This window comes from Aythya ferina (genome assembly GCF_964211825.1).
Source record: "Aythya ferina genome assembly, chromosome: Z".
Classification (NCBI taxonomy): domain Eukaryota; kingdom Metazoa; phylum Chordata; class Aves; order Anseriformes; family Anatidae; genus Aythya; species Aythya ferina.
Window position 1 is genome coordinate 53,605,877 of NC_140299.1, and position 22,798 is coordinate 53,628,674.

A 22,798-nucleotide genomic window follows, 5' to 3' on the forward strand; every position below is an offset into this window, starting at 1 on the left:
GCTTTAAGATATTGCGAATACTCAGTTTTTGTTTGCATTTAGATTAAGAAGAAGAAAGTTGACCCAAAGCTTTTGTAGAGGTCATCTAATCTGTTTGGTTGAGAAGATCTGTCCTCTCACAGACTCACCTCCGGCAGTATAAAGGAATACCTTCCTGATGACAGTCTCTCTTTGCAGTGCTACCTTATCCCTGGTCGTTCGAGAAGCATCATCTTCTATTATGAAAATTTAGGAACTAGATCAGAGATAAGAGTGCTCCTCACATAGATCGCATCCTTGGACTACTACGTGTTACAAGATCCAGGACATTCACAATGAGCATTAGTGAAGACGACGTGGAAAAGTTTCTTGATGGAAACCCTGCTTTTGCCAAGCAGTACTTTGAGAAGAAAGTGAAAACAGAGTCCTGGGATGACAATGAAAGTGATATACTTTTTGAGTTGATCCAAGACATGCAAGAAAGCATCAACATGGAGAAAGTTGTTTTCAAGACCCTGAGAAGAATCAGGTCCCTTATTCATGCTGACCGCTGTAGTCTCTTCATGTACAGGCAGAGAAACGGCACACCAGAATTGGCAACGAGGCTTTTCAACATCCAAGAGGGAAGCACGCTGGAGGAATGCCTGGTCTCCCCAGACTGCGAGATAGTCTATCCGTTGGACTTAGGCATTGTGGGCTATGTTGCACAAACCAAGAAAACCATGAATATCAAGGATGTCAGCGAGGTAGGTCTGGCATTTATTCATTCACTCTGTAGACAAAATGCTTGCATGATTACTTGTTCTAAGGGGTCAAGAGATAGCAGGGAACCTTGGTGCTTGGTCAAAACTCTTGCATTGTAATTGCTCTATAGTGGAAACCGAAGCACCAGTAGACAGTGTGTAAGTTGCTTCCAATCTCACTTATGGAGCAAGGTGAAGCTAAGCACATTCAACTACATTGGACATTAATGCCTGCAAACATGTGCTCTGTCACACCTTACCTATCTCATTAAAATAAATAAATCACTTCGAGTGCAGCGGAGAAGAGAGAGTGAGGTAGTCAGATCTGTACCGAACACACCTAGAATTTTCCACACACATTTATCTTCCTTCCATGAGTAACAGTCAGAGAGAAACCCTTTACAATGGGTCCATAAAGGGGTTTCCACCACTCATGACATTTGTAAGTGCTTGTTGTCTGGTGCCGTTTGGGCCAAGGACCTTTAGAAGCATTTTTATCAAGCAAAGGGTGTGGACCTTGGAGCAGGTGAGTTAACTGCAACCTGAGTATGGCTGGTCTTCAAGAGGTATACTTAGACTAAAAAACACTCTTTCAGTAGATGCTGCACACTGCAATACCAGGAGGGATCCACAGAAGTTTTATGTTTTATTCTTATGCTTTCATGACAGTATTTACCCCTCATACTTATACTTTGAATCATGTAAATCTGAATGGCAGCAATTACAATCCGCTTGTTCTAATCATAGGTATAAAACTAAAATCCATGTGACCCAAATATGGCATTTGGGATTACTCAATCTATTGTTTGCTAGTTACAAAGAGACCATCTGTTTATCCATCCGTTTGTTGCTCAGGATGAGCATATCCAAAAGCTTCAGCAATATCTTTGTTGCCCTCCATGGAACATGCTAAGATATTGATTTTGGTTTTGTAACCATTCTTTTGCAAAATTTGCATCAGTGTATAACTTGGAAGGTTTAAGTCTCTCTCTTCAGGCATTTCTCTGAGAATAAGGAAGGATTTCAGAGCTGCCAGCCAAGTGCTGCACTCCAACTCTAGTTCTTTCAGGTGCCGCTATTCTTAACATCAATTCTTCTTAAGGAAACACAGATAATTAAATGCTTGGTCTGCCCTACTTGGCAGTGAAGGCCAACAGTGGGGGATATATGGGGAGAAGGGGCACTAGGGAGTGATTATTCTCTCAGGTGCAGCCTCCCTAATGTGGTCTGAGGAGTCAAATTTCTGGGCTTTTTCTTCTTCAAATAAAAGGAAATGTAGCCGACAAGATGTTCAGCAGAACAGGGAGATGATCTTGGGTCAGCAAGGCCATCTCTGCACTCCCTGTCAGCAGGTGAGGAAGAGGATGTCAATAAGGCACTGTGCAGGACATTGGGCTATCTGCCTTCCCCACATTACCCTTTCTGAGCTTCATTTTATTTTGGCATGAGGGGGAAAACGACATTTTAAGCAACTAGTGGTTGAGTTCCCTTTATGCTGCTCCTACAGCATGATCTAGCACTCTCCTTGTGGTTTGAATGGTGATTCCCTCAAGGGCAGCCCTCTCTGGGCATCCAAACCATGACAGTGCTATCTGCACCTTGCAGCCCCGACCTGGGGCAAGAAGAGAGTGCCAGAAACCATGTGTCACTTGTGCCAGTTGTGTATCCCTGGGATAACCTGCCTTCCATCCCATGAACAAAGGTCCAGCACCATCATGGTTCATGCTACGGTCACTACCACATTTTTTTTTCTCTGCTTTCCAATATCAGCCATAAACCACCATCACATACAGTGTTGATAGGTCGGTTTCTCACGTCTGCTGCTGCATGAAGGAGAGGTGAAGTAACAGCTAGGTGCTGTACATGTAAGACTAAGGCTAATGGTGCTCACACCAACAGGGGAGGGAATTCTCTGGAAAATATTTTTCAACAGAACCAATGGCTAGATAGCTCCACGGAGCCTGCAAACCAGCAGCAGTTTCAGGGGCCAGGGTGAAGCAGAAGAAAATTGAGAAGGGGTACGTGTTCATCGTGCCTGTACTAGAAAGCACTGGTTTAAAAACTGGCTATGCAGCACAGCATAGAAACTGGTTATATGCACCTCGCAGTGTCAATTCAGTGTTGGAGGAAAGGAGGCAGGAGGTTCAGTACAGGATATCAGTCATCTGAGGATGGTTAGCAAAGACTCCTCATGGCAAAGTCCAACACATTAAAGCTCTTGATCAGCAAGATCTTTGCAAAAAGTGAAAAAGTGCATGTGTAATCAAAAGCTACAGCCAGTTTGTCTTTGTACTAGCTTTATCACCTGTATGTTGTCCAATTTTCTAATTCATTTATCTTCTTCAGTAACTGTTTGAACAAAGCTTTCTCTAGGCAGCTTCTCTAGGCTGTGCTTTGGTTTGGCTTTAAGACTACAGACGTTGTGTTAAGTGCTTAATTTGTAAATTCTCCTTTGAACAGTGTGCCCAGTTCAGTCCATTTGTTGATGAGCTCACCGACTACACTACAAAAAGCATCCTTGCAACACCGATCTTGAACGGCAAAGATCTAGTTGCTGTCATTTTGGCTCTTAATAAGCTGAACGGCCCACACTTCACCAGCTCTGATGAAACAGTAAGTGGTCAGTAGCTCAGTTTCTATCAAGCAGTTGTTGCTTTTGCTATATAACATGGATTGCTCCTCTTAACACTAGGGATGTCCGCTTTACTGAAGCACCATGGGTGCAAATTTCCCTACAGGAACCCTGTAACAGATGAGGCTTATTATGAGGATGCTTATCTCAGAAATCTTTCAGGGAAATTACTGTGGGATAAGCCTTATCTCACAGTGGTGCAAAGCAAAGCATTTATCCAGGGGAATTACCGTGACGTTGCCATAGTGGTGTTATGAAATCCAGTATACACGAGGCTGCTACTGCATTTGACTCAATCTCATTGTTTGCCTTTACAGCTTTTCCTGAAGTACCTGAATTTTGCATCCTTAAACTTGAAAATTTATCACTTGAGTTACCTTCACAATTGTGAGACTCGAAGAGGCCAGGTAAGACCGAAAAAGCAGATTGGGCTGTATCTCAAAGTGAAACCCAGTTTTTCTGGTTTTAAAAATGAAGCTGATCTGCTTCAGAGATCTGTGCCTGAAGAGCAGAAAGAAGTTGTCCACAAAGGCTTTCAGATACTGCCCCTTCCTTAGAGTCCCTCATTAGTTTCTCTGCCTGCTGCTCTTGGCAAAACTTCAGGAGTTGAAGCAGTGGCACCACCTTCAGCAGGACTGAGCTACAGAGGTTTTGTTGAGTTCAGTCTATGAAATACTCCTGATGCATTTAGCCACTTCAGACATCAACATTGAAAGAACCTCAAAAACAATTAAGAATGCAGTATTTTTTCCTTCTCTGTTTATTAAAAAACAAAAAACCACACACTTTAGAATTCCTTCTTAGTGGCAGTAAAATGATTCTCACATGACTGTTCTCTTTGTCTCCTTTGGTAGAAATTAATATAAATTATGGACTTATGGTATTTTGAAAGGAACCAGTTCAGCCATGATTCATTTCCATGATTTGCTTTGTGAAAGAACTCTTGAATTTTGTTGGGATGGATGTGAATCCATGCAATCACTTTCTGCAGCAGACAAAAGGTTGTCATTGAAGAGGACGTGCAATTGAGACTACACTTCATGGCAGTCATTTTTTCACCAGTGAGGCCTCCTATGGGGGATGAATGTCTATTTCAGCAAATGGATGCAGAATGAGAGTTTATTTCTGAAGCTTTTTTCAGCACCTACATTTAACAATTCATCATCTCTTGTTCTCTGTCTAATTCTTTCAGCATTCCTAAAACTATGAATAATGATCAGGTGCTAGAGCCATCTAGCAATGCTGAGTAATCAGAATAAGGTAGAATTAGCTAAGGTTTATTCCTTCTGTGGGCTTAGCAGTAATGCAGTAGAAGTTGAGAAGGACTGGAGGAGGCAAGGAAGGTGCTAGAAGGCAGAGTAGATACCCAAAGATCTAATACCTCCTGCAGGGTGTTCTGCTCTGGACTTGAACCCAGGAGTATCTAAATACAGACTAAGTACAGACAAAATGTTGAAAAGTTTCAACAAAAATGACATTTTTGAAAATAGTCTAGGATTACAACATTGCAAGGTCTCAACCACAAAACCTCAGACATACTGTAAGTAAAATGGCTTGTGCAAAGACAATTCAGGCTGCTGGTGCAGGCGCAATAAGAATCTTATTAGAAAACCACATAACATTTTTGCTAGACTTCTTTACATTGTTCCATGATCTGGCCTTTCTTCAGGTGTTTCTTACAGTCCTTCTCACTGTGTTGGTGGGTTTGATCCTTTTTTGTTGCACACTGTAAAACAGCAAAAATAAGCCATTAAAAAATAATTTTCCACTAATGATTTGCATAACAACAACACTATCCTATCTATGGGATGCTGAAAGGCTGGTGGCATTTAGCAGCATGTCAGACTCTAAAAGGATGGTAGATTTTTCCTATCTCATGGATTAGAAACAGAGACCAATGCAGGTCAGAATTGAGAAAAATATCCACTAGCCCCCAGTGACTCAGTGATGCACACTTTTCCTGCCTATGACCATGTGATAGTGCCTCATGTCCCAAGCATTTTGAAGTGCTTCCACTGCTGTCTCCTGGGCTCTCATCTAGTCCAGTCTCAGCAGGCATGCAGGCACCAGTTAAGCTAGGCATTACCATTTCAGTGATGATGAAGTTCTCCCTTAGGCCCACGAAGATCCTCCTTTTTCTACCAGAAATATCTGCCTAATTCACTGCATAACCTCCATTTTTACAAATGAAATAGTAGTCTTAGCAACAGCTTTTTTAAGGCCACGCAGCAGAGCACGGGAAAGTGGGTCATAGGCTGATGCACACACAAGACAGCTCTGCCAAGGCTTCAAGGAAAGTGCTCATTCAGGTATTTCCAACTCCAGCCTTTGCAACCTTAGTGTTAGCTATGTTTGGATGCAAGATTTTACTTATTGATAAAAAAAATAAAAATAGGTGAGGCAGTCCAATTTTCTTTTGGTACCACTACCAGTGCGAGATTGGACTTTAACACAGTGCTCCATGATGGCATGACCATTCCTCAGACTGCATGCTTCCTTAGTAATTCCCAGTGAGAATAAGCAACACTTTTACACTCTGCCATACGTATTGCTATTGCACTTTTCAGGAAAAGTAGTCTAAAAAAAAAACCCAAAGTTTCCTTGTTATTACAGACACATTTGGGAAGTCCAGGTTTCAAGGGGAGGCTATGCTTACATTTGGTTTTTGTCCTGCAGGTGCTGTTGTGGTCAGCTAATAAGGTTTTTGAGGAACTGACAGATATTGAGAGGCAGTTCCACAAGGCTTTCTACACAGTGAGAGCGTACCTGAACTGTGACAGGTACTCTGTAGGCCTCCTGGACATGACCAAGCAGAAGGTAAGTGCTCACCTATGAATTGTTTGTCTTTCTGCCTTGCTGCTATCCACTGATGGGTGATTTGTAAGGATAAGGTTTATTGGGGCAGCCAAAGTCTGGGATAAGACTGGGAAAGACTGGGATAAAGAAAAGAGAGGGAGAGGAAAGAGGTTATCACTGGACTGCCTAAGGAGTTAGAGACTGGGAAGACAGAGGAGGGGCAAAGATGTATGACCATTGAACAACAATCCTGGTCAAAGCCTTAAGCACACACACAGTCTTACCAAGTCTGTGGATGCCAGAAATATAGTGAGAAGACTGTGGAGCACTGAAGCCATCCTCTTCGAGGATTTATCCATACACATACAATCCAGGCTTTTAGCAGAAATTTGGCTTCATGACAATGCACACTTACAAAAAGCTGAGTTAGTTCTGCCACTCTGATTTGGTCTGATTGCTTGCAAGCTGATTGACAAGCTTTATGTGGGGGTTACACAGAAATTTTTCATAGGAGCCCTGCTTTACACTATGGTCAGGCTAGTTAAGGCTACCATTGACTTTGATCTCCACCACATTGACAGAGCCATTATAGCACTTGGTCTTATGAAGAGACATATAAAAAGATTGTTAGCGTAGTAAAGACTCTTTTGCAAGCTTTATAATGCAGCCTAAGAAAAAAATGCTCTTTCACTTTAGCAAGGTAGCAAGTCACCCCTATAGCCACGCTCTGGAAAAATAAGAACATGGGAAATACTGAAATAGCTGCTTGCTCTGAGTACAGCTCTTGCTGTTCACTGAATGAAGTGGAGTTATGTGTATAAGCAGTATATAGCTACATACAGCCTTATAATGCACCTGACACTTCCTGATTTGGATGCACCATTATGCTGCAACCAGTATTGATCTAGCCATGTTGTTTCATGCCTTGTTTATGGAGCACCAAAACCAGCATGGTAGAGCAGCAGTTACTTTGAGGTTTGATGCAGAATGCATTTTTCCACTCTAAATATACTTCTTTCATCTGAAACACAGGAATTTTTTGATCTGTGGCCAGTGCTGCTGGGCGAAGTTCCTCCCTACTCAGGACCTCGCACTCCAGATGGCAGAGTAAGTGATGACCAGCTTTCTTGAAGTCTCTCTTGTCTGGCTGGATTGTCTCACCTCTTATTTTAACAGTGATCTTCTTTTTACTTCTAGGAAATAGTCTTTTACAAAGTCATTGATTATATATTACATGGAAAAGAAGACATTAAAGTCATCCCGTAAGTGTCTGGCCTACTGCTACTGTTTGTGTGTGCTTGGTACTGACAGGGTGCAGCTAAATCGAGGGTTGTCCCTTGTTTAAAGACCTTCATAAGGAGGTATGCAAAGAACCAACTGAAGACTGAATAAGAAGCCAGATCGTAAGCTGGTGCTTTGTCTTACATTTTGTAGGACAGAGATTTCTTCTAGGGCAGTGGGATCCTGACTTGTAAGTTAGTCTCCAAGAATCACTGAAAAAAAAAAAAAAAAAAAAAAAAAAAAAAGAACAACTCTTTATACCCAGGAATTAACTGATTTGACTACCTGCAGTTTTGCTATTCTCCATGCCAAGTCAAATCATAACTACTCCTTGGTGCCTTCCCTGTGTCAGTGGCTGAGTCCATGCAGCTTGCCCTGGTGTTGAGGCACCTGCTGTCCCAGCCCTGCCTGTCATCCCTCTGGTACCCTCCTGACCACTCAGGGTCACTCCTGTTCTGTTCCCCCACCTGTCCTCCAGCTCCCTTGCTTCTCTCTTCTCTTCTGGTCACTCCACCTCAAGTTTGTCTCTGACCTTTCCTCCTCTCTTGACCCTACACCGAGATCCCCTCCTTCTGAAACCCACCCTCTCTTCTTGCCACTGGATTTTTTGGAGGAGCCTTGGGCACCATTTCCCCTGGGCTCTGAGAAGACATCACCACCATCCTGGTGGTTTAACACTCCAAACTACTTCTGTATGACATGTGTCTCTCTCTGTTTTCTCCTCACTTAACAAAAGGTGAGAAGAGAAAAGCAGCTAACTGCACTTGCAGGAGCTGGTGAAAGAGCACCTTGCTGATCAAGCTTCCTAGCCCATTATTGTGTGCCCAACCAGCTCCTTTCCATCCATAGATATACACCTGCTCTTAATCTCTTCAAATGCTTTCTTGTATACCCCTCTTTATCCCTCAGCACTCTCATTCTCTACCTTTTCCCACCGGTGTAGGATATGGTTAAATGTCAAGTGACTGACAAATCTGACATAACAGAAATTTTGCCCAGTTCTGGTGACATCGCTTCACATTGCTGTAAATTGGATATCCACCTTCATGCTTCAAGAAAAGCCCCCATTACTTAGATACAGTAGTGGTCAGTCTGGCAGACTCTCTTAACCAGAAACTTTCTTTTATCTTTCTGTATGCTGTAGCTCTGAAACATGAACCCCATTACCAAGAACAGTTTTTTTCTTAAGTCAAATATTCTGCAGACTAAGATATTGTATGTTCTAATCTGTACTGAAACCTTGACGGAAAATATTTACTACGAAAATATTTACATGAAAAATTTATGCTTGCACACATAGGCAGGTTTGAAAGTAACAGGACTGCTTAGTAGCTGAGAAAGAAATGTGTATATGTGGATTGTGCAACCAGATGAAAACATTTCATCTCTGAGATCATCATTGTCCTTAAATAAACTTATATCCTTAATTTTCTTTTTTATTTTTCTTTCAATCAGAAATCCTACCCCAGATCACTGGGCACTAGTAACTGGACTGCCAACATATGTGGCTGAAAGTGGATTTGTAAGTACATAGTTTGGATTCTATTAATGTTTTCTGAAATGAAGCCTGACCAATGCTGTTTTCATCAATTCAGTTTTTTGTTTGATATTTAAACTTCTCACTGTTAAAATTATACTCTCTCTATATATACATTATTTTTTTTCTGTAATCCTCTAGATTTGCAACATTATGAATGCTGCTGCAGATGAGATGTTTAACTTTCAGGTAATGTGCACACTTCAAATTCTATCAATTGCTTACAGAAATGTAATTTACAGTCAATATTAGGCACACGAAAATGTCTTTAGCCATAGGTCATGATGTAAAATGGGATTGCTGCTGTGTTTAGAAAACACATTAAGTACATGGTGTCTTTCTGCTTGCTATTGCTTCAAGGAAGGTCCTCTAGACGAATCAGGATGGACTATCAAAAATGTTCTCTCCATGCCAATAGTCAACAAAAAGGAAGAAATTGTTGGTGTTGTCACATTTTATAACAGAAAAGATGGGAAACCATTTGATGAACAGGACGAGACCCTTATGGAGGTATAGTTCCTTGCTATGTCTGGAAGTAGTTCATATGGTTGAGAGAGATCACTGTTTCGCATTGCAGCCCTGCAAAAAGTCCCCCACTGTTCTGAAGCTAAGTAAGTTTATTTGTTGCTTATGCAGGTATTACACAGTAGCTTGAAAGTTTTGAAAGCAGCTAAATGAAGTGATGGGTGTTTGGAGGTTTTGAAAACTCAGCTGTGTTCAGATCATTTTGTTTTGGCATTCTTAGATTGACTGCCTAACTGTGAGCAGCTATGATGTAGTAACAAGACCATTCTGACCTGTGATCAGATACAGCTGGGCAATTGCCTCCAGAAGTTACATCTGAGTAATCTGTGTGGCTGTGATACAAAGTGTGGCCAGCTATTGAATCTACCAACAGCAGCCTTCATCAAAGTCCTTGTGGCTGAGAAATGTTTCTGTGCTAGTTTCAGTCCAATACAAACATCCAGCTCTTGGCATCTATTATCAGCTAGAGCATTTCCTGAAAAAGGCTTTTGCTATCAAACAAAATGACCAAACAAACAACAAAAAAAATAATCAGTTGGAATTGGCCACTGAACAGCAAACATGCTGAGTGCAAACACAGAGTGTGAGTAAACAGATGTGAAAGGTGATGAGACCTCCTTGCTCTCCCTTGATACAAAGGTTCCTGACCTGCTGTCATGGTTATGACACCAGCCTTTCCATAGGCGTGGAGTACTATACTGAACACCTGTAACAACACACAAGTAGCTTTCTGTATGCTGAATGGGACAGAGGGTCCTCAAACCTTTGTCATACAGACACTCTTGAGACCTAGTCAGATCCATCAGCTGGGGTACTGCTGTGCTAAAGAGCAAGTAGTGGTTGGGAGCAGATGCGTGACTGCCCATTGCTAGACTTGGAACCAGCGTGGAGCTTATGTTGTTATAAAAATACATCATGTGGTGTAGAGATGCTTTGCTTACTTTACTGTTTCTCATTTTTCTTCTCTCCAAGTCCCTGACACAGTTTCTGGGCTGGTCCGTACTCAACACAGACACATATGATAAGATGAACAAGCTGGAGAACCGCAAGGACATTGCCCAGGATATGGTGCTCTACCACGTGAAGTGTGACAAGGATGAAATTCAGGAAATTCTGGTAATGCCTTGCAAACTGCAACACACCCATGAGCATACTGGCCTGGCATGTGCGCACAAGCCTGGTCTGTACCAAACAGCAGCGGTGTCTGTGGACACGGGTCTCCCATAACTCAGAAATGCTTCCAGCCACTGCAGCGTAGAGGCTGGACGATGCGTTTAGTGCACGATGGCAGAACAAGACTTCACTTTGACTTGGGGCCAGTTGTGGTCTGCCCTTTACCTCAGCAGGCTGTGCTGAGTCCTCTCAGGTTTTCTCAGCAAAGCTAGCCGTGGAGGGGGGCTCACACAGATGCTGCCCAGGGCAGAGGTGTGGGGGGTGAAAGAGGAGCTAATGTATATCCCAAAATCTCCTCAGTACAGAGGATGTGGGGTTACTGAACGCAACTGAGACACTGGGAATTTTATAGAGGAATTTTTGCAAGTGGAGGAAAACCAAGCCAAAATCAATGAAAGGTAGGACATTCCTACAAAGAAGAACACATTAAAACACCAGAAATAAAAGTGAGGTCTGGAAAGAAAACCTGATCTGCATATGAGAGCTGCCTCTAAAGCAGCACAGCACAAAGTCCTGTGGAATACAGTAGCCAATGTAACATGTCCATGCTCTTTGCAGCCAACACGTGAAAAGCTGGGGAAAGAGCCAAATGAGTGTGAGGAAGAGGAGCTGGCAAGTATCCTGGTAAGGGCAATGTACCTCTGGAATTGGAAGTGATGCCAAACAAATATGGCCTGGGTGGGGGCAGGAAAGAGTTGCAAGTGCTGGCACGCCAGTGCACATCAGCAGGGCACCTGGTGAAGGGTGAAGGTGAAGCACACCCACCCTTCCTGTGCTGTGTGAGTGTGAGGCCATTATGGTCATGCAGCAGAGAATGCCTTCCCAGCTCCCAGAAAGTGACTGCTCTGTGCCTCTTTATCTCAGGAGGTGCAATGTCCACCTGGGAGCACATCAGTGGCCTTGACATATCATACATTTTATTCACCAGAGCAAATAAGGGACTTTAAGACTTCTCCTGTAAGACCTGACAGCTTTGGAGTCTCCAATCTAATCAAATCAAAAGGAAGAGCACTTAGCAGAAAGCAAGCAGTATTCCTCAAAATTGACCAAAAATGCTTTACCTCTTCCCCCACTAACGGGGTTATTGTGAAAATCTGCATTTAATTTGAAACGGGAAGGTTCCAAGAACAATCAGACTGATTTTTTTTTATTTAGATAAAACACTTCCAGGTGTTCCTAGGGACAGCATGAACGTCACAAACAAACAAACAAACCTCTTTTGCAGAAAGAAGAACTCCCAGGGCCCACCAAGTTCGAAATCTATGAGTTCAGGTTCTCCGATTTCGACTGCACCGAGCTGGAGCTGGTGAAGTGCGGCATTCAGATGTACTACGAGCTTGGTGTGGTGAAGAAGTTCCAGATCCCGCAGGAGGTAGGGGCTGGCAGTGCCCAGGGACTCCCAAATTGTCCCATGCCTGCAGGCAAGGGTCAACCAGCAGCTCAGAAATCAGGCAGACAGCTGGGTTGCTGTGGGCTTGCAGGCAGAGGGGCTGGCACCCCGAGCCCCCAAGCCCTGCTGAGAGCAAGGAACCCACTCTCAAACCTGTGGTGGTCAGAATGGGTTTGGATCTTGAAGCCAGATGCTTCTGTTCTGGACTGTCTGAATTCCTGTTCTGCTACAGGAATGGGTTTGCTATGAGGTCTACACAGACGAGGACTGCCCCATGCAAACACTTGCTTATCCCAGTACCGAAGCTTTTTCAACCCCAAAGCCCCCGATCTGCAAATTCAAGGCCGTTTGCAGCCATCATTGCCCCTGTATGGCTCTGAAAACTGGCGTTTAGGCAGCCCTGCGCCTCCCGGAGGGGTTTTTCAGAGCTTCATGTGAGGCTGACCTCCATCTAGTGGGTTCTGCAAGCAACTGCACGCAGAGTTTTCAGCCGCACATCCCTCACCCTGGAAAGGCAGGCTGGAAAGTAGGAGGGAAAGGACGGGCTGTGCAAGGAAATTACCTAGCATGAGCAAATGCAAAAAGCACTCACTATATCTACTCTGGAATAACTAGCTTCTGATGCAGGTGTGAAAAACAGTCATTCTTTGCTGTTCCTTTGAGCAGCTGAGATTTTAAAAAATGAATATTTATCCATGATTTATTCCCTTGCCAATGGAGAAAAACTCTGTAGCTACTAGAGTTTGTCCACATGAAGAAGTTGAATGCAGACAGAAAGAAAAAACAACACTGTATTATTAAATAATGTATATTGTAATAGGTGATATAATATATTCCATGTCTCTAGTCCTAGAGTGCCATCTATTTTCAAGCAACATAAATATTAGTAATCAGAGTATATGGAAGGGACAAGGCTCTAATCCTCATCCATGACTTCCATATGTGGTCTTTATCCCAAGAGCAAGAGCTGCCAGCTCACAAGTCAGCTGTCATCACACAAACTAACACCCTCTCTCCCAATTTGCAGGTTCTGGTGAGGTTTGTGTACTCTGTCAGCAAAGGCTACCGGAAGATAACATATCACAACTGGCGCCACGGCTTCAACGTTGCACAGACCATGTTCACGCTCCTCATGGTAAGGTAACACCACCCCAATTAATCCTGTGGCACAGCTTTTTCGGCACTAGGTCTGATGTTGCGCCCTGGAGACACGCAGGGCTCCCTTTGGATCTTGTTGTAGGATGTTTGTCACTTCAAGCACATTTCCTACCAAATGAGGCCTCCATTCACCTTAAGTGATGAGTCTGTGAGTTACCACCTGGGGCCACAACCACTGAATGGAGCGTTTCACTTCTCAAGTGTGGCATTGAAAAGCCTCCAGGTTACCCCTTCTGCAGGGTAGGGGAATGACTGCAGGAATCCCCTTCCTCCAACAGTTTCTAGCAGTAACAGCTGGGCTGCCATTACCTTGGATGAGGACAACCTCACCCCCTCCATTTGTAGCCAGGACAGCAGGGGTGTACATCTTTGGCTAGCATGAGTGTGGCAAGTGCCATTTCTCATGGGCTGTTGGGGTGAGAGGAAACCCGCAAAGAATAATAGTGTTGGACGTGTGCCCCACAAAAGCTCAGCCCCATGGCTCAGTGCAGAGGGCATGCCCTGCATACCTGGTGGCAGAATTACACCTTCCACCCCCAGCCCACCCGCTGAGCAGCTCAGCTTTCAGGCCCACTGGCCAGAAGGACACAGAGTGCCTTGTGTCCAGCGAGAGGAGAGGTGTGGTTATCAGGGTGCAAGTGTCCTCAAGGCTGCTGGAGCAGCGGGTAGCCAGCATAGCATTCAGGCATCAAGCACACATGCATGACACACATGCCTCCTTGAGTCTGAAACATTTTGTTTCCAGCTGCTTCCCCACGTTAACCTAATTGTACCACGTACTGTATCTAGTTTCACAAGTATTTTCAGTTCTCCTGGACTGTTTCAACACAGAGATCCCCGGCACAGAGCAGTCACAGCCCAGTACCTTTTCCTGTAAGAGATACTAACAGAGGGCATGCAAATTCTCACCCTCCAGACTGGCAAACTGAAGCGTTACTACACAGACCTAGAAGCCCTTGCAATGGTAACTGCTGCTCTGTGCCACGATATCGACCACAGAGGAACCAACAACCTTTACCAGATGAAGTAAGCACTCTCCTGCCACTTCCAACCATTTCCTGCTGCTTTTGCGTAGAGTGGGGTCAGGCTGTGATCACAGCAAACTCCAGCACAGCTCTGTTTTATGCAGGTTAAGAGCCTTCCTTTGCAAGTAACTTCTCTTTTCACCTTGCCACGGCACTTGGGCTTGTGCCTCAGCCAGCGGGGAAGCCAACATTTTGCAGTGCTCACTGGGGCTTGCTTTACCTCCTAGCAGTCTGGCCTAAGCTGTTTGTTTAAAGCAACACTCTACATTGCTGTTAAAGGGAGGACCAAGTGCAGTGCAGACATTTAGTAGCCTGAGTATAACAGGAGACTCAGGATGCTACTGGCAGCACTCTGGACATGCAAAGCCAGCTTTGTACTGGAAGGTGTCTATGCAGAAAGCACCATGCACAGCACTGCCCTCGCCTGGAGAAACCTAGCACCTGAGAGGATGTGAGCACTGCTTTGGGTAGAGTAGTTACCAGCTTCACAAAAACAGCTGCATCATTTCACTGACCAGTCTGTTGCTGGCTTCAAGCACTGTCAGGTCACAGGTTTTCTGATTGATGGCTGTACTATTTAACTGATTTCTGGAGCCTTGGGAAAACATAGGTGAAGCTGGCTGGTGCTTTGGATATAAGCGTGTCCTGCTCTTTGGCTAGGGAGGTGTCCAAGGGCTGCTGGTTTTCCTGTTGCTTTAACCAGATGTAAACATATAGTTCTTCAGAACAAAACAACAAGCTTGCTATACTGAGTAATAACAGTACTGTTATGAACAACATTTTAGGTGATATTCACAGGTGGAAGGATACAAGTATTTTATACAGTGTCCAAATTGCTACAAGCAGAGTTACAGTCTGTTGCCAGTTAGAATGAAGTTGTTAGCTATTAAAAATATTACTCTTAAGCCCTTCATAAAATAAGTTGAACTTGTCTGTGACAAATTTCAATTGGGAGACTTTTTATTTAAGTGCTATACTAACATCTGCATTTTTTTTTCTTTACGCAACCAGATCTCAAAATCCATTAGCTAAACTTCACGGATCCTCAATTTTAGAGAGGCATCACTTGGAATTTGGAAAGTTTTTGCTCTCTGAAGAGGTTTGTAATGAGCTGTAATGTAAGATCCTGAATAATTTACTTGCCACAAAGTCTTTTAGCAACATACACCATGGCTGTCAGCTGCTATGACTCTTTTGCCCAGAAGCTTAGCATAGAATCTTTCTCTGGTTTGGGTTTCTGAGAACCTGCAGCCACCTCACTCCCTTCTACCTACAAGTGATTTCTGCTCACCAGAGACCAAAACTCTTAGGCTTCCTATATGCGTGGCTTGGTTTCTTCAGAAGCCATGTCATTAGCCCTGTAGGAAAGTGTTAAACACAGGATTCTCCTCCTGTAGCCCCTCTGATAGGACCAAGGCTGACACACACACACAGCTAACTTTCAGGCAAATTCCTGCTGGGATGAGTGGACGTGGTTTAAGCACAAAGTGTGTATCAAGCTACAGACACCAACCCTGCTCGGTGAGCACGGGAGGAGTTCACCAGCAGATGGTGAACTGGGCTCACAGCCCTTGCACCTTAGGGGGAGCAAGATACAACACTTAGAAAATAAACTAAGAAAAAAAAAAAAAAAAAAAAAAAAAAACACATTTGAGAGAGGGAAATGCCCACTAGCTCACAACAACACAGAGCTTGGATTCTGCAGCTTCCTTTGCTTGTGTTTCAGTCACTGAACATATGCCAGAACCTCAACCGGAGACAGCATGAGCACATGATTCACCTGATGGACATTGCCATTATAGCAACAGATCTGGCGCTGTACTTCAAGTAAGTTGGTCACGTATGCTGTGGGTGAAGGGCAGGGAGCAGCTGGTGCTGTACAAACACAAAACGTGATGCTTTTCTGAGAGAGCCCCTCCGTGTAGCAATCCTCTACACAGATGCTTCCTCCAGAAGACTACTTTTAATGCTGATATAAGAGACAAGGGGAAGAATTCAGATTGTTCAGAAGAATTTTGAGAATTAGATCATGTATGTGACTTTTAGCCTTCTATTTCCAACAAGACTGTGCTATATGACCCCCTAACAGAAAAAGAGATGCTATTTTCTTTTTTTTTTTTTTTTTTCTACCTAGCACTTCAGCAGTAAAAATACTTATTAATGCTCAATAGCATGGCCTGGGCTCCATTAACTTCTCTGTGAAAGCAGCACAACTCAAATACTAAGTGGTCTATTATATGTGAATATGCAGTTCATAGTCTATTTCACATCCAAAAATCAGAAATGCCCAACACCACAGAGCTGCATACACTGACTTCCTAGGGCATAAGGCTGTAAGTCAGCAACATATGACATCCTCAGTAGCAAGGAGCTTTCAAAATGTGTTTTCAAATACAGGGCCAAGACCAGAGACTGCTTCTATGTTTCACACTGAAGAATCATTACACAAAATATAAATAGTCCAAAAAAAAGTAGAGTATGAGGAAGGGCCCAAGACCCAGTCCTCTTACTTTACAGCCTGGATGTTTATATGGGAGCAGATACCACTACTTCCCTACCAGGTGGGAACAAGCTGGTCTTTGCTATCTTTGGCTCACAGTCTATAAAGGAAGGTTTGATTTAGATCAGATTCCAGGCAAAATAGTATGGACAGATTACATCGTCAAGTCTCTTTGTGGATCTGGCCTAACTGTCTTATTTGCTGGCATTAAACCAGATTTTTTTTCATGATTTCACACCTCTCAAAATGCGAGTGTGTTGTATATAAACCACTCCCCAAAATTTGCTACAATATCTAGGTAAATAAATATTTTTAACAAGGTCAGACTGAGTTTATAGAGACAGGTAGTCTTAAAATACTCCAACACCTGGGCCAGGTCTGTGTGTCTGCCATTTCCTTAACATTCAGGCAAAACCTAGAAATTCTGTGATTCTGTGATTCTGTGAAAAGCCTTCCTGTGTTGTCAGTAAAGCCAATAACATTTCTCAGCTTGCATAACCTACAGTAGCACATACTTTCAAGCAACCTGCTCAAGTCTCACCACAACACTTACTTTTTCTTTAAGCCATTTGCAATAGTTTCCCTTGAGGACCTAACTGCCTGGACAACAACCACTAGAAACCCAGCCATCTCTTTTTAACACAGTTTCTTCTTCTTTTTTTTTTTTTTTTTTCTTTCTCAAAGGAAAAGGACAATGTTCCAGAAGATTGTTGATGAGTCTAAGACATACGATAACATGAATGCCTGGACTGAATACCTGTCTCTGGAGACGACAAAGAAAGAGGTTGTCATGTGAGTAAATTATCTCTTGAGGCTTTAATGATGTGGTTGTGTCCTTCTTTCTGGGCTTACCAGTGGGAGCTCCAAAACATGCCTATAGTATGTCGTTTTAAAAAGAATTCTTCTGCTTCAGCAGCAATGGTCTCTAGCTAATACACTCTCTAGCTAATACACTTCTGACACACTTCTCAGAAGCAAGCAGTTCCCTAGCACAAATCCATTTCTACCGAGAGCAATCCTTAATGTGTGTCCCAGCCTGCTACAGCAACCCATCTCCTGTATCTACCACTCCAGCACAGAGCTGGGACATAACACAGTACTGGGTGGGGCATGAGTATCCTGAGCCTGCAAGAGGCCAGGTGAGGGCTCCAGAGAAGAAACTAATTTCTCTTCTGTTTTTAGGGCCATGATGATGACTGCTTGTGATTTGTCAGCCATCACTAAACCTTGGGAAGTCCAGAGTAAGGTCAGGTGCTTGATATACTGTCAGATTTCTCTAGTTTATACTTCAAAGTAATGCAAATTTCTAAGCTGCCTGAAAACTGAGTCAAAGTTTCCTACTAAGAATACTGAAAAGACTTCAGAATAATGACAGTTTTGATGGATAAATCTATGTTGAAGACTGAAACTGTGCATTCTGTAGGAACTTATGTTTACCAAAGGGAAAATAATAATAATAATAATAATAATAATAATAATTAATAATAATAATAAGTTTCTTGGGCTATTATTGGGCTAATTTTGTGCATGGCATGACATTTTTATTTATTTATTTATTTACTTATTTAGTTATTTATTTTTAAGTGATACCAGCTTGCTGGTCTGTTGTTTGATTTCCTTTAGGACTTCCTTCCTGAACTGTGCTTGCTCAATTGCTAAGTAAGAAACATTAACAGTTAAAGAAGGATAAAAAGAAATAAAGCTCACCTTCATGTTCAGCATGGGAAAAGGACAGCTGAGGAAGTCCTAATAGGAATCCACAACTCTGACTGCGAAGCAAATCCTTGCAAGGATTTCTTTTGAGACATTTCTGAATAGATGAGCAGTAGCTCCAATGCTAAGTTGGTTTTTGGGTTGTAACTGCACAGGTGCAAACCTGTTGCCACTGCTGCCATTTGCAGCAGAAAAGTTGGGGCTGGATGTGAAGTGATGGAGGGGCTGGAAGTGACATTTGTTTCATAAAGGAGATGTAAGGTGAATCGAATAGAGAGCCAAAACCAGTCCTAACTTTTCTTTTTCCCTCCTCATCAATGTAGGTAGCTCTCCTGGTAGCAGCTGAGTTCTGGGAGCAAGGGGACTTGGAAATAAGCGTCCTTCAGCAGCAGCCCATTGTAAGTATCCTGTGAGAGCCAAACAGCTCAGATCAGAAAGTAGGTCTCAGCAGAGACCTTCTTCAAGCATTGATGCTCTCAGGGTGCTGTGAGTCTTTCTGAAACTACCAGGCTGCCCAAAATTCATCAGAAAAGTGGCCATTCAGATCAAAAAGACCCTTTGTGACAGGGCCTCTTGTCCAGCTCTTCATTTAGTTAGATACGGTTCCATTTGGCTGTGAACAAGCAAGGAGTGACTGTCCCACTGGAGGTTTTTCACTGGTCCCATACAAAAAAAAAGAAAACAAAATACCTACAACATAGAGGAAAGCAGACTTTACAATAAAGATAAAAATTAAAAAGAAAAAAAAAAACTTTTTAAAGTCCAGAAATTATTTCTGGTAGGAGCAAGTACTACACGGCAGTATTTCTTAATGTACTTTTTTTTTTTTCTGCTGAAGTAATAAATATTTAAATTTGGCAGTGAAAAAATCAAGAGTTAATCCTTGACATTGCATCCACCCGTGTGGTTCTGGTTTTCTTCAATCACAGAAACATTGAATATCCCATGTTGAAAGGGACCCAGTAGACTTAAGCAGACTTAATGTAGACTCTAATATATTCCCTCTACCCACAGACCTTATGAGAACATAATTTCATGTTCAGGTATATTTTAGAGAAAAAAAAAAAAAAAAAAAAAAAACCTCTTCAGCACTTTGTAACACAATCCTTCTCTCAGGTATCTGGATAAAAGGAGCAAGGAAAATACTCTGTCCCCCTCCCCATGATATAAACTGAAAGAGTTGTCTAAAATTTCTGCTGAAACAGCACAGGAAATGAGCCACTTGATCCCTCTGAGGAGCAAGATGAGGGTCGTGGTGGAGATCCTTTATGGCCAGCACAGCAGAGCAGCCAGGCTGGCACAAGGCAGCTTTGGGGGAAAAAAAGAGAGGAATGTTCTTCAGTGCAGTGCTCTCATAAATCACGGCATGTTTGTGTCCTCCCACAGCCCATGATGGACAGGAGGAAAGCCGCTGAGCTTCCAAAGCTTCAAGTGGGTTTCATCGACTTTGTGTGCACGTTTGTCTATAAGGTAAGCACTCCATCATTCTCAACAGAGAGGTTCAAGTCCCAGCTTCCAGGTCAGCCATGGTGCAGCAGCAGCACACTGAATTGCGCTGATGGTTGTGTTTTGGTCAGGAATTTTCACGTTTCCATGAGGAAATTCAGCCTATGCTCGATGGGCTGCTGAACAATAGGAATGAGTGGAAGACCCGTGCTGATGAGTACGATGCAAAAATGAAAGCTCTGGAGGAAGAGAAGAAAAAAGAGGAAGAGAAGATGGCGGCACAAAAAGGTCAGAAAAAACACTGATTGTTTCATTCCTAACTCAAAATATGCTTATGCAATACTCTCCCGGACCTGCAGCAAGGTTTGTAGCCACAGCAAAGTCAGCAAAGTCCAGAACAGTTTCCTCAATCCTGTCCAACTAGCAAGGTTTAAAAAAGAACTCCAAATTACACCTTGTCTTCAGGCCTGACACCACGACTGGGTGTCAGAAAGGCCATCAGGGGCTCGTGCCTGAGAAACAAGCTACATGCAGCACAAGGTCCCATGCAGCTGGGGCTAGCAAGAATCCTGGGCAGTGTCCATAGGTCCCTGTAAAAGAGCAGGGACACATCCCTTTGTACACAGGGGCGGTCCAGTACCACAGGTTGTGAAGCAAGAGGAGTAAAGAAAAAAAAAAAAAAAAAAACAAGAAACCTAACACACTCCTAGGTAGCAGTATAAAATATCAGAAGCAAGTGATTTGGAAAATTGTAGAAAAATTATTTCCTAACTAAGGAATTATTTTTTAAGTGAGAAAGTTGTCTGTTAATTCTAAAGCAGTTTCAAAGTAGCTTTGCATGTACAATTACTTTGCATAGCAGATATCTATAGATATGAGTACTTTAAATATTACACTGATCAGTGGATAATTACAAATGCCAAAAACTCCTGTGGTGCCTGAGAAGAGATTTTAGGACATTTATGACTTCATCTCTAATTCTTCGTTTCTTTTTATATGGCAGATGGAATAACCTGTAATGGAGGAACAGCTCCAGCTTCAAAAACCTGCAGTATACTTTAGACCTATTTCCAATGCAATATACAACACCCAGAATGAGAATGCCCGTGCTTTTTTTAAAAACAAACAAAAGAAATTATCATGGCTTACAAATACATTCCTGATTGGACTGTTTTGCTACTTTAATTAGGCTTACAACCAACCAGGGAAGGGCTAGATCTCGTTTGCCTTAATTGAATCTTTTCCTGATGGTGAGGAGCCCGTTCTGTCCTGTCCCTCTCTCCATTTAATGTACCCGATGCTGTCAGATGGCATGTGGCAAGTCAGAGCAATGCTTGGCCCAAAAAAACAGGTTACATGACTGCAGAAAAAAAAAAAAAATATCCAGCACTGAAACATTTCAAAACCCAAAGCTGATGGGGCCAGCTGAATTCATATTCTATTCTGTACAACCCTACGTGATTGATGTGCAGAGCAGACAAACTGAGGAGCAGCTGAATTTAGCGTATCTAAGCCCGTATCTTTGCAGATATCAAAAAGAAATCTGTAGGTAGGGATGAAGTATGAACACCTTTGAGCTGTTCTGAAAAGTTGCATTTCCATGTAAATCTAAATAAGTGACAGTAATTCTGTGTTCACTTCAGGGCTGTAGGTAGGGTGCTTCTCTAAAAAGCCCAGAGACACACATGCAAGATCGGGCAGCTGCAGAATCCGGCAGCTGCCGCCTTCTCCAGCAGGATCCATCCACACTGTGTGTTACAGCCACTCACTGCAGCTCCAGTTACCCAAGCAACCTGAATCGTGGCATCTAACTTCATGCAGTTTTACCTTGTAATGCCAATGTTATTTAATGCAGTCCTCTTCTGATCGGTCCCAGCCCTCCTTCCCTTTCTCCTTCTGCTCTGAGATGTCTGGTCCTCTCATTCCCCTCCAAACTTCAAAGGACTCATGACTTCCACTCTTCTATTTTAGATAAAACTTAGTGTTCAAGATTATTAATGCAGCCATGTTAGAACATTCAATTGCACTCTTACAGAGACACCCTTCTGTGCTCCTCCTGCCCTTCCTCCTTCTCTCTCTCTTTCTCTCTCTTTCTCTCTCTCAGTGCATGGTGTATCAGCCATGTAACAAGAGTTCAATTTGTGGGGATTTTATTCATCTTCTATTACTCCTGCTACCTTCAGTGCTTTTACCCTTCAGTAACTTATTTTGCATTACAGAAGTACTGTAAGGAAAAGGAAAACTATAGCCATAGAGGTATCTGGAGCTTGTTTATCCAGGTCCCAGTGTACTAGGCAAGATATAATCCTCTATTGCTTCGCAGCTGTTACGTGAGCAGCAAGTTGTCCTTCAGGAAAATGCAGACACCCGTCCACTTGCATGAAAGCTAAATATGCAGCTGGCAATTGCTTCACACTGTGTGTCTCAGCTCCATTAGTGACCATGTAGGAAGCTCCCATCGCGTAGCAGCACTTCCAGGACACGAAGCCAAACAAGTCATTGCTTTCAGCCAGCAAAACGCCACGAGCTTATCTTGGTGTGGCACGGCAAGAAGGGGGGGTTTCAGATCACCTCCAGCCCCTGTAGGGTTAAATGCCTGTTGCTGAGACAAGCTCTCTGTGACTTCACACATTTTCCTGGAAATAAAGAGCTAACTTCCCGTCCTGTGTGCTGGATGCTGCTGGTGTGGTGGGTGCTGCGGGAGGGTTTCTCGTGCTCAGGGGTCAGCGCACCCTGTGCTGGCAGGAGCTGGGCTGGGAGGTGGAATTGCTGAGTAGGGAGGGCTGCGTCCCCTCCTGCCACCCCAATTCCACTTGTAGCACATCAGGCGTCCCATGCAAAGCACACACAGCTCTGCTGCCCGAAGCCATTTCACTGGACTGTCTGCACATCTGTGCTGG

At 43.2% G+C, this 22,798-nt stretch overlaps 1 protein-coding gene across 1 annotated transcript; it reads left to right on the forward strand.

Annotated features, from left to right (window-relative positions):
* Positions 1-314: 314 nt before the first annotated feature.
* PDE6B (phosphodiesterase 6B) lies at positions 315-21,708 on the forward strand (the record flags this gene model as incomplete). Its single annotated transcript, XM_084503505.1, has 22 exons — positions 315-725; positions 3,183-3,335; positions 3,672-3,761; positions 6,031-6,171; positions 7,183-7,257; positions 7,348-7,412; positions 8,887-8,953; positions 9,110-9,157; positions 9,329-9,478; positions 10,466-10,609; positions 11,225-11,290; positions 11,892-12,038; positions 13,084-13,191; positions 14,131-14,240; positions 15,251-15,338; positions 15,966-16,066; positions 17,424-17,531; positions 17,922-17,985; positions 18,776-18,850; positions 19,839-19,922; positions 20,030-20,186; positions 20,902-21,708. 22 exons carry the CDS (start codon positions 315-317, stop codon positions 20,958-20,960), a joined length of 2,511 nt encoding a protein of 836 aa, XP_084359631.1. The 3' UTR covers positions 20,961-21,708.
* Between the last annotated feature and the right edge of the window lie 1,090 nt (positions 21,709-22,798).